The sequence below is a fragment of the Panthera onca genome, chromosome B1 (assembly GCF_046562875.1).
Source record: "Panthera onca isolate mPanOnc1 chromosome B1, mPanOnc1 haplotype 2, whole genome shotgun sequence".
NCBI lineage: Eukaryota > Metazoa > Chordata > Mammalia > Carnivora > Felidae > Panthera > Panthera onca.
Window position 1 is genome coordinate 146,159,480 of NC_138342.1, and position 12,377 is coordinate 146,171,856.

At 34.9% G+C, this 12,377-nt stretch overlaps 1 protein-coding gene across 4 annotated transcripts in view; it reads left to right on the forward strand.

The window, feature by feature from the left end:
• Positions 1-12,377, forward strand: part of CLCN3 (Cl-/H+ antiporter 3) — a 96,905-nt gene that overhangs the window by 37,964 nt on the left and 46,564 nt on the right. Inside the window, exon 1 of one of the 4 annotated variants that reach the window (XM_078445608.2) lies at positions 1,959-2,222. The exons of 2 other annotated variants lie outside the window; for them this stretch is intronic. In XM_078445608.2, the coding sequence (XP_078301734.1) occupies positions 2,144-2,222 (79 nt within the window). In that variant the 5' untranslated portion in view covers positions 1,959-2,143. Of the gene's footprint in view, positions 1-1,958; positions 2,223-12,377 lie in introns of those variants that run through there. One more of the 4 variants, XM_078445610.2, reaches the window with a different exon arrangement.

Consider the following 12,377-nt stretch of genomic DNA (forward strand, 5'->3'; position numbering starts at 1 on the left):
GTAAAAACCAAATGTACCATTAACCTCCCCCACTTCTGTCTCTTTCCTTCCTCAGTAATAACAATTACTAAGAGTTTGGCGTGTCTCATTCTAGACTTAACGCTATACAAATACAATTTCTCATTCTAGACTTCACTCTATACAAATACAGTTATGTGTTAGATATACATAAGTTTTGTTCTTTAAAAACAGTTGAGATTATATTTATGCTACAAAACTTTTACTTATGCAACATGGTCAATATATTTTATAGGGAAGGTATTCTTCCTCCTCTAGTTATTGCTAGCTAGTTATAATTTTCACTTTTCCTTTTAGACCAAGTTGTCAATCAGGAAAAACAAGTTAAGAGAGTGCCTACAAATACCAGGAAAACTTACAGATAAATTTTCATTTTCTCTGAAAGGTGTAGAAGAATATCATAAAAACTAAGTTATTCATAAATGCTGTATAGCATATATATATATATTTTTTAAAGTCTTATAATAGTAGAATATACATACCAAAAGACCATGGAGGAAGAAACTTACATTGGTTAATTTAGTAAAGTCAGCTCTTTGTCAAAGCTTTCCTTGCTTAAAAAAAAAAATCTAGGAGAATTTGAAAAATACACAAAACAAAAAAAGACCCACAGTCTTATGATAAATGTTAATAGTTGTAATCAGAATTAGATAGATATTCCTAGTGTAGTCTTTATTCTAGACTATATGCCTTTCCCATAACCCTTTTTCCTAAATCTCAGGTAAGCTTTTATAAGAAGAGCTAGCTTTCTGAGGTTCACACTTTTTGAAATATAAAACTTTAACCTAATTTTAAAAAGGATCTTGAATAACTTAATGTACTGGACAAATAGAATTAGTCCCTTCTCTTTACTGCCATCTGAGTCGTTTCTTTCCTTCTCTAAACCCATTTCTCATATAAATGTCTTGACTAGGAGTGGACCTTAAAGGTTGGCTCATTCAATACTTAGGAAAATAAATTTTACAGAACCTCTTCGTCGTGTGGAATTGTTCTCATCAACAGCACATGTTTATTTAGGGGCACTGCAGCAACATAGCTACTTCAGGAGAATCTTAGTCTAGAGGAATCACCTCAGAGAGAGCTGTAAAAATGTAAACTCATATTAAACGAGCATCAGCTTTTTTATTTTGGAATGACAGTTTGAAACGAAGAGTTACTTTTATTTCTGAATCCCATGAAAATTTTTAGCAAAGAGACAATCGGAATACATTTTGGAGACACATTTTACTAAGCCTTTTTTTGAAGCACAAATCTTTGTGAGGTAGGAAAAGTAGGAAGAAAGAGAAAAATTCCTATCTAGTAAATCTTTTTGCGTAGTTTCCACAAATAATAGCTAAGTTATTTGGTATGTTTTCTACTCAAAAGCTAGAATGTCTTATTAGCTAGTTCCTTGAAGGAAGGAAACAAGAGGCTGCTGGAGGGGATTAGTGAGATAAAACACTTCAGCTGTTCAGTTACTAAATTTTTAATCCACAATAGAGGTCTGTAGTACAGTTTAGGTAATTAAGAATAGACTTTTAAAACAAAGTTTCTTGAAGGCTTTGGTATGTACATAAAAATTAATACATTTATATTATAAAGTATTGCAATCTTACTAGTGTGTTTCTCTCATTTTTCTACATTAGAATTGAAAAGAGGCATTGTCTACATCCAGTATTTCCCTTTCACATCTCTATATTAAATATTTGGTTTCCCTTATATTTATTTTAAGATGAAAACGAAATAATGTTTCTATTGTTTTACTATAGTTGCCACTGATGTTCTAGAAGCTGCATGGTGAGAGCTTTAAAATTCTCAAACCAGTTTTGTCTGTTACACTTGGAGCTTAGTCATCATCATACGTAGCAGGACCTGATTAAGAAGGCTGTTCCGCCTCTAAGCCTTGCTAGATTGTAGCCACTAGCAACCAGGCTGCAATAATTTCCCTTTGATGACATCATCCACTGTGGAAGAACCCAGTTGCTTCAGCGAGTCGAACTACATACAGTTCTAACCCTCATCAAATATGGCATCTCCCTCGCCCGCTGGTGCAGGGGTGGAAAAAATGCCAGTGTTTTCTTAAGCTAGCGAGCTTTTCTTTTTCTTTTTCTTTTTCTTTTTCTTCTTCTTTATAAAAATTCTAATCATGGATGCTTCTTCCGATCCCTATTTGCCTTATGACGGGGGAGGAGACTGTATTCCCTTGAGGGAATTACATAAAAGAGGTAATACCATCCCCTTGCTGTGAATCCTCTGTTGGTATGTTTTGCATGTGGCTGGGTGGTTCTGTAGTTTAAACAGGTTTTGGAATGTCCTTTATATATTGTAGTGTGTTGTTTAGTTGCCCTGGAATGTTAGTGAGGAGCAAATGCAGCCTTCTGAATGGCTCTGTAGTCGTCCCTGATTGTTTTCTCTGTGCAGATTAGTACTGCTTCAGAGCACATCGGACTGGGACTCCGACTCCATCTTCTGTGTGAAAATCCTCTCTCTATTTAACTGCGAAAATGCATTAATCCGCTTTTATAGCTAACTGGAGTCATGTTAGCACCTAAAAAGTAATGTTTTTCTTCCCTTTGGAAAACTTATGTGTTTCCTTTAATTTACACAGAGAAATCGAGTGTGTGTCTGTGCACCTGTATGTTTCAGCTGCTGCCAGTTACCATGTAGATTTTGCCACAACAAAGTAAATTTATAGTAAAAGCTCTCTCTGCATTTTAGAACACCTTAAGATGGCAATAAAGATGAACAAATTTTTATATATTAATATTTTTCATTTAATATATATTTCAGCTGATTAACATTAACTGCATTGTCTCCTACGGGTATTTTATAAATATTGATATTATAAAAACATTTAGGGTATTGTTACACATCAGAAAATATAATAGTCACTAGTTTATAAAAACCAGAAAAGCACCCAGCATTCATGTAAATCTTTTGGCAGGCACTGCCTGGGTCTTCGTAAAACTGATTACATGTTAATAAAACTGTCCTTTTAAATTTTTTCTTAAACTATTCTAAAATTAGACTGGTTGGTAGTAGTTCTAGAAAAGAATTGAACCTTAATAAAAATCTCTTAGCTAGATGATTTCATTTATGAGTCACATTAATTGGAATTACTGTATGAGATATTATAAGCTCATTATGGGTTAACCCAAACTTTTATTTATGAAGCAAATAAGGAAGTTATGATTTTCCTGAGCTTATTTCATCTGTTTTAGTTAAAATACAGTTTGTATTCTGGTAATACTTTCTTTTTTTTAGTAAGAAGTTCCATTAGGATTAGAAAATGTTAAGATATTCAACAAATATTTATTGGTTGTATTGTGTCAACTAGACACTATTTTAGGCTCTGAACAGTTGTAACATTGAATATATTGTTGTATTCTGTTAGTAAAAGCTAACTTTTTAGATTTTGAGAAAAACTATATGAAGATCATGTTAACATATGGTATGCTTTCTCTTACAAAGTTGTTTTCCATAAAATTGTATACATATATATGTATACATATTTTAATTTGGGGGGGAATATCTGAAAGCATAAAAAAGAAAATAAGAATTTCTCAATCCTACCACCCAGAAGTTCCCCCCCCCCCCCCCCCCCCCAATTTTTAATGTGTTCATAAACTCTCCTTTTTCCTATGTTTTTGTCATCCCTCTTCTGGTAAGGATTTCTTTAAACAGGAAGCAATGTGAATGAATGGTGACTGTTCAAATGTCATGGTATTTGCTAATCAGTAATTAAACTGTACAACAAGACAAACTGTGTTTTCTCTGAGCTATTACAACATCTGTTTGCTGATGATGATAAACCAGAAAACCTGGGCTTGGGAAATTTAAATTCCCAGTGTTAAGCTTGACAGTCTTTGACTGAACTTATGATGGACTTCATCTCTGTGTGAGATATGCAAATAATAAGAAATTAGCCAAAGCTTATGTGAGAGTAAAGCATGGTTATTGATGTGGTTATTGCTAAAAACATAAGCTTTTTGTTTCTCTTCTATTTTCATATATAGTCTTTTAGGAATCTTGCTTAAGGTCTAAATCAGGCACCCTCTTGTCAGCCCAGATAGGTTCCTTATCCCTTGATGAGACTTGCTCTAATAAGCCAGTGTTGTTTGAAAGTAACATTGTTCAGTCAGTTATTAGGCTCACTTGACTATACTGTGGCATCCTGATATTTATGGATAAGAGGTTATTTGTTTTCCTATAATTTATGACCTATTGTAGCCATGGGTCAACACAAAGGAACTGGAGATTGTAGAAACAGGCAACTAGCATAAATGAAGAAAACTGAATTAGCTTTCCTGTGAAGACAAAATTACAATGACTAGAAATATCTCTTGGGGCGCCTGGGTGGCTCAGTCGGCTAAGCGTCCGACTTTATTCAGCTCAGGTCACGATCTCGCGCCCCGTGAGTTCGCGCCCCGTGAGTTCGAGCCCCGCTTCGGGCTCTGGGCTGATGGCTCAGAGCCTGGAGCCTGCTTCCGATTCTGTGTCTCCCTCTCTCTCTGCCCCTCCCCCGTTCATGCTCTGTCTCTGTCTCAAAAATAAATAAAACGTTAAAAAAAATTTTTTTTAAATAAAAAAAAATATCTCTTTAGGCTGATAAAGAATGAAGAGGCAGATAATCAAAATATAACATTGTGAAGGATATTAATAAAGTAAACATGAATCTGTAACTGAATCTGAGTGCTAGAGTTAGGGATTACCTTTGTGGAGTAAATAAAATTCAGTTCTACTTTTCAAGGTGAGATGGTAACTGATGAAGCTTCCTACTTAAGTTGGTAATATAGAGACTGGAAATGTAAGTAGATTAAACATAGAATTAACATATTGTTGATAGATTAGAAATTAAGATGGCATTTTAGAAATAGCCATTTTTAAGATAAATTTCCTATACAGAAAATTTCCTATACAGAAACTATCAAGTTTTTTCATAAAATGTCTCTTCTATTTTTATCAGGAAAAAAAAAAATAAAAAACTTGGTTCATTTGAATTGTTAGTTTTTCAATACTTTGACCTTTTCTTTTTCTTTTTAAAAAATATTTATTTTTGAGAGGGGGGGTGAGAGGGTACAAGAGGGGAGGGGCAGAGAGAGAGAGAAAATCAAAAGCAGGCTCCCAGCTGTCAGCACAGAGCCCGTCGGGGGTGGGAGGGGGGCGGGCTCAAACTCATGAACTGTGAGATCATGACCTGAGCCTGTCGGATGCTTCACTGTCTGAGCCCCCAGGCGCCCCAATACTTTGACTTTTTCTTAATTTGTTCATGAAGTCTAAGTAGTTTGGTGAGTTGAATTCTTCTCTGAAATCTACCAGGCCTTTCTTTTGGATTTTATCTTTTGGGCCTTGAGCCTCCTTTTACTCTATGAGGGACCTTTAAAACTTATTTGAATATTAATTGTTTCATTCAATTATTTATTGAGTTCTTGCGTATATATATAGCACTACCAGGTGCTGTGGAGAATGATGGTGGTAGTAATAGTAATATTAATAATAGCTAATACTTAGTATAGAATTTACTGTTTGCCAGATACTTTTGTAGGTGCTTTAGGTATATCAGTTCATTCACATGTAACAAATTCTTTAATCCTCATCACAGGCTTGTCACTTGGGTACTGTTATAATCCCCATTTTCCTGTTGACAAGACTGAGGTAAAGAAATAAGAAAGAGAAGTCAGGATTCAATCCAGATAATTTGGTTCGTACTCTCAAATATGAGGAAATATTGCTTCTCACTATGTATATCTCTGTAATACTTGCCATTTGGAGCCTGGCATGGTCATAAGAAAACTTCCCAAGTTTAAAAACAAAGAAACAAACCCCAAGGAAATTAATGCATTTCTAGTGAATGGAATAAAGTGCATCGTTTGTGGGATTTTAGGGGAGGAAGAGATCAGTCTGTTTTGACAAGTGCTATCAAAGTAGGCCAAGTTTTCAAGTACCCATGAGAATTTGATACGACATTCCTAGTAGAGAGGATAGAATGAATAAATGCTCTAATGGGTGTAAATTGCCTAGTATGTTGTTCCCTGATAAGTTTTGTTTTATCAGTGGGTCAGTAAAGGGGGTAGTATAGCTAGGCAGAAGAGTGCCAGAGCCTCGGAGAGCTTGAATGCCAGACTAATAATAATCTTAAAGCTCAAAGAGTGGGGCCTAAAATAAAAATTGGGGGTCTTAGTTTCTACCTGAAATTATTTCTTGATATTCATTAGCTCAGAAATGTATTTGAGTAAGGCTTTTTGTTACTTTTATATATACTATTATAATATATGAGTTTGATCATTTTTATTTCCTCCAAAAAGCATGATTAGTTAGCTGTTTTTACACATGATTTGGAATTCCAGGTGTTAGATGGTATTTTTACTGCCCTGGGGCTCTTTGTAAAATGATTTTAGGATCCAGATCCTTACTATACTTCCATTACTTCTTTTAGCCAGCTAGAAAATTAAATCTCTTCCTACAAATTAATTCATCTAATAAGTGTAAATTAAAAGAACAAATATTCTTTATTTGATGTCAGAAACTCTTTGTATTCTAAAACAACAGTATAAAAACAAAGCCCATCTTTTTTTTTTCTTTTAAAGTCTATTTACTTATTTTGAGAGTGAGCACCCGAGCAGGGGAGAGGGGGAGGGGCAGAGAGAGAAGGGGAGAGAGAATGCCAAGCACTTTCCGCGGGCTCAAACTCTTGAACTCCCCGAACCAGGAGATCATGACCTAAGCCAAAATCAAGAGTCAGATGCTTAACCAACTGAGCCACCCAGGTGCCCCAAAACAAAGCCTAATCTTTAAATTTATTTTGCTTACAGTATCTGAATTTAAAACCTTCAATAAAATCTGGTTCATATTACTATCTTTAGCTCTATTTTCTAAAAATAACTGACACTTTAATATCTCATGGCTTGTCATTAAGTCAGAAATGCTTTGTGTGTCAAGATTTCAAAATGTGAGCAGATCTCCTGCCACATAGATTAGGTTTATAATTTTGGCTATTTTCCTGGCATTGAGGTCTCTGCTTTGTGCCTACACAAAGCCACAGGAGACTGGTGGTTTAAGTTATATTAAAAAAATTTTTTTAAATAAACATGTTTAATTTGTAAGTTTTTGTAGTCCATTACAACCTTAATTAAATCAAAAAGATTAATTTTCTGTTTACTCGTCTTGCCATTTAAGAAAGCAGATTTCATAAATCTTTTTATTTATGTAATGTACAAATTATCTTACATTCATAGATAATAAATGAACATGGAATTTGTTTCCAATTATACATTTGTCTTAATATCCACTTTATCATCTCTACGTAAGGATGTGACTTTTTACTTTGGGATGACAATGGAACAGAGGAGAAAACAGTGAATTGGGTAATGGATTCAGCATTGCTGCTTACTCTGTTCAGCTTTAGAATTTTTTTTTAATTTTTTTTTTTAATGTTTATTTATTTTTGAGACAGAGAGAGACAGAGCATGAACGGGGGAGGATCAGAGAGAGAGAGGGAGACACAGAATCCGAAACAGGCTCCAGGCTCTGAGCTGTCAGCACAGAGCCCGACACGGGCTCGAACTCACTGACCGCGAGATCATGACCTGAGCCGAAGTTGGACGCCTAACCGACTAAGTCACCCAGGCACCCCTAGAATTTGGTTTTAATTACCAAATCTTTGTAGTTTAAATAGATCACAAATATGACCGTGGATGGCAGAACAAATATCAAGAGCATATACTTTATTCATTTATCTAGCAGGCATTTAATTGACCAACTACTAAGAACTTAGTACTGTGCTTGCCATTACCTTTTTAATCTTTCATGTGGGAGTCTGCTAACATTCTGGAACTTCCACTATCAACTTACATTTACTTTCCCCTCCCTCACCAGGATGACCATTTCTTATCAGTAGGGTCACAGAGGGAAGGAAAAAAAAGTCACAATGAGGACTAGACTTCCTGTATTTAATATACAGAAGAAACTGGATAGTCAGAATATGTAGAATTTTGGATTTCTGCTGCCTTCTTTCATAATTAATAAAAAGTGTGTATGTTTTGTTTGTATGATAGGACAGTAGTCTGCATTATGACTACAAATGCCAGGGATGACAGCTCCCACATCTTTGAGATTGACTCTAGAGATAATGATAATCTTAGTAAATAAATATATGCCTACTTTTTCATCCAAAACTATTATTTGGCTATTCCCCTTTGAGAAGAGACTTTAGGCTGCTGACCATGTGTGACTGAAATTTACAATTAAGCTCAGTTTCAGGTGTAATTTTATTAACGTCTGTATTTTAGTTCAGTGTTTGTCAAATTGCACATTTTAATATGTGGTCATGAAATCAACTGCGTTGTGACCAGTAAAAGAAAAGGAAAATAGAAAGTAAAGTATGATTGTATTTGTTTTCCACAACAAAGTAAGTATACTAAACTTTGGTTTTACTTGGGAACACTTCTCATTATGTCAGTGAGAGATGTTTCTTGCTGTGGGCCACAGTCAAAAAAGTTTGAAGACCAGTTTCTAAGTATATACCGGGAGAGGCAGTTAGCTCTCCCTGGGGTAAAGGTAGGCTTCCTAAGGCCTTAAAATGAATCTGGAGCAACCTGACAATGAGAATGGGATGTGTTATTGTCGTAGACCCCTGCTAAAGCATAGGGACATGAGTGGTGGTAGCAGAGAAGTGCCCATGATTGCTATTGCAACAGTTTTTCATTTCAGCATTTTAAGTAATACAGGACAAGTTGTCTGTAACCAGAGACAAAGAGGGATAAAAATGGTGAAGGGTAGGATTGTATTGTCTGAAAGCAAAGTGCAACGTGCATAAGTGTTTTGGGAGAAGGCACTACCTAAGAGTCCTTAACCTCCTCAGAAGTGTGTCCACATTATCTTATACATATGCAGCCAAACTAACCATACAACTATTTTTAGGCAGTGTTACATAGTGGTAAGAAATGCCTTTGGAATCAAACTGCTTAAATTTGAATCCCTGTTAACTACTTAGTATGTGTTTGACCTTAGGTATATCCTTTAACTTTCTGTTTTGTTTTTTAATTTATGAAATGGAGTATTACCTATTTCATGGGGTTGTTGTGAGGATTAAATGAGCTAATATGTGTGAAGTGCCAAGAACAATGTCCAATGTGCCAAGAACAATGTAAATATTGTTTTGTTGTTGTTAGATACCAGATATATAACAGCGTCTCGCTTCTAGGTGGGAAGGATTTTTTTTAATTCTGATGTAGTCTAGTTTATCTGTTACTTCTTCTGTCACTTGGGCTTGGGTGTTTTATTTGCAAAGCCACTGATTGCCTAACCCGAGGTTACAAGCATTTACTTCTATGTTTTCTTTTAAGAGTTTTATAGTTTTAGCTCTTACATTTAGGCCTATGATCTGTTTTGAGTTAATTTTTATATATGGTGTGAGGGAACAGGTCCAGCTTTATTATTCTTTTGTATGTGGATAGCCAGTTGTCCTAGCATCATTTATTGAAAAAAGGCTAGTAACTTTTTTACTTAGATTTCAGATATTAGTTAATGAATTTTTGTTTACATAGGTATGTATGAATTTTTTTTATATAACTGTTTATAGAAGCATGTTTCATAATAACCAAAAGGAAGAAACAATCTAAAGGTCCATCAGTGGATTAATGGATAAATAAAATGAGGTATATCCATACGATGCAACACTAATAATAAGTAATGAAGTACAGATACATGCTGCAACATGGATGAACCTTGAAAACATTATGCTAAATGAAAGAACCCAAGTACAAAAGACTACATATTGTACGATTCCATTTATATGAAATGCCAAATAGGCAAATCCATGTAGACAAAGTATATTAGTGGTTGCTAGGGGCTTAGGGGTAGAAAAGATTGGAGAGGGACTGCTAATGGGGTATACAGAGGGATGTATGGATTTTAAAAAGTTCTGCATCTGGGGAAAAAATAAACAAGACAAGGAACTTCTCTTATCAATAAAGTTATTTTTGCAAGAAAACTGCAACCCAGTTAACAGTTTATCGATTGGAGAATCTTTCCTGTTTACTGAGGTGTTTAGTGCTGACCCATGAAATATTGTTGGTGATATTTGAATAACAAAATGCCCATTTCATGGAAAGATTGTTATTGACCATAGATTGATTTTAGAAATTTGTTTCTGTGTCCATACCAGCTGGGCATGGTGAATTAAGTTACCTATTAAATCTACAGGATTTTTGCCCAATATATAATTGTAGAAGAGCTTATTGTTGAAGTTTGTAAGACATTTTCCCCCCTTCTTTGTCATTTTGTCAATCTTTGGGTTAAGAATATCGCCACATGAGTAATACAAATGAGTAATATAATGCAGCATGATGAAGTTTTAAATGCCAGAATATTTGAGCAGAAACAATAGCTCATGTTTATTGATTTTTTGTTTGTCAGATATATTATTAGCTATTTTACATGATTTATCTCCAGTTTACACATAGTACCCTAAAAGTGGGTGAAAAAACCCACCTCTAAGAGGTTAGTAAGCAAGTTGTGCAAGGTTATACAGCTAATAGGTGACGGAGCTAGACTATGACTGTAGGTCTTTGTGATCTACAAGTGCATTAAAGTCACAGTGCGTAAAGGTCATGGAATTTCTCTACTGGGTCACTCTGAAAAGCAGGCAGTCTTTTCTCCAGTCTTTTTGCTGTTGTTTTTCAGCCATTATGTAGTAGAAGGGTAATCATTGGTATCTGGTAGCCAGACCTCCAGAAAAGTTTCAATTTTTTTCTCAAATTTGGGAGCTACCACTTTCAGATTATACTTTCTTACAATACAAGTACCAGGAACTATCCTATATCCTTCTGAAGTTAAGTCATTGAAATTAATAGACTCCCAATGTTTTTGTAGCACTCTGCTCAAGATTTACATTTCCAGGAGATAGAGTTGATTAGTCTAACTTAGATCTAGGGAGGGGAAGACACCTTGACTGATGCTGTCACCAAGACTGCATGCAATGAGGAATAGAAGTTTCCTAAAAATAATTGGGTTCTGTTACAGAAAGAAAGGAAAGGGGTTTCTAGGTCAATAAGGGACCATTATACAGATAATAATCCTAATCTGAGGACAGCTACTGGTTAATGTGGTTATTTTAAGTTTGGAGACACAGCTGGTCATTGATTTGAATATCTGGGCATGCAGCTAGGGAAAAATGTTAAGAACAAGAAAAAAGTTAAAAATTTAAAAATTAATTGGGAAAGAGGATGACTGATTAGGCTCACATGTTTACTGTATGTTCTGTTTGTAATGCAAACTAACCTGGAGGTTTAAATTACACTATGTCACAAGTATAGTAATTTGAAGTATATTAAAAATGATGTGCATATGCATTTAATGATATGAGATAGTTTTTGGTAAGTATGGTAAGTAATAAAGAGCTTATAACTAAGTGTGGCTAGTATGATGTCATCTCTATTTTTTCTTTATAGGAAAATGTTAAAAGGTTAAGAAAGTGGCCAGTTTAACTATTACAACTCTTGTTTACTCGACTTCCTCTCCTTGCTTCCCCAGCAAACCTCTGTAGTCATGTAGGATTGGTTCTTCATCTATTCTTTTCTCAGGCCATGTCTTATTGCAGAAACTCTAAGCCTTTAGAAACCCAGAAACCTATCATAACTCAAAGATACTTTAAAATTTTTTCCTTTTCTCTGGATTTTAAAAGCCTAAATTTGAAACTGAGAAGCCACAGTAGTGACTCTTGTTTTCTAAGCCCTGTTGTGTATTTCTTTTCCTGTGTATTTCTTTCCCTGTTGTGTATTTCTTTTCTTTTTCATTCTTTTCCAAATGTCTCGCTGAGTTGGTAGAAGAAAAATATGTGGAGACGACAAGGAAATAGTGTTGGGTAAGGAACCTTGATTAGTGTTTTCAAAAGGTATTCTGGTGCACCCCTACTACAGTCTTCACAGGCAAGTAAATGCAAGCAGTCTATGCTTTGAGAAATGGGAAATCCAGGGTAAATGATGTCATTTTGTGTTAATAAAATGCAACTCTAAGAAGAGCTTTTACTGAGTTCAAAGAAAGGCATTATCAGGGTAATGTGGCCTGACCACCTTTATTTCATCCCATAAATCTCTTTGTCTTATAGATTCCTTTTGAGATACCACTTTAGGAAAGCCATATAGTAATTTCCTAATTAGCCAACCCTGTAAGTATTATTTTAGGAAAGGGAGAGATGTAATTTATACACACACGCACACACACACACACACACACACATTATATTCATGTAATATGTACTTTAATTTGCACAAGATACATGCTTCATTCATGTGTAAGATGAAATTGAGAGGTAAAGCTGGGTCACATAAGCTGTTGCTTATAAAAATTTTATTAGCATACATAATTTATTTGTATTTGTC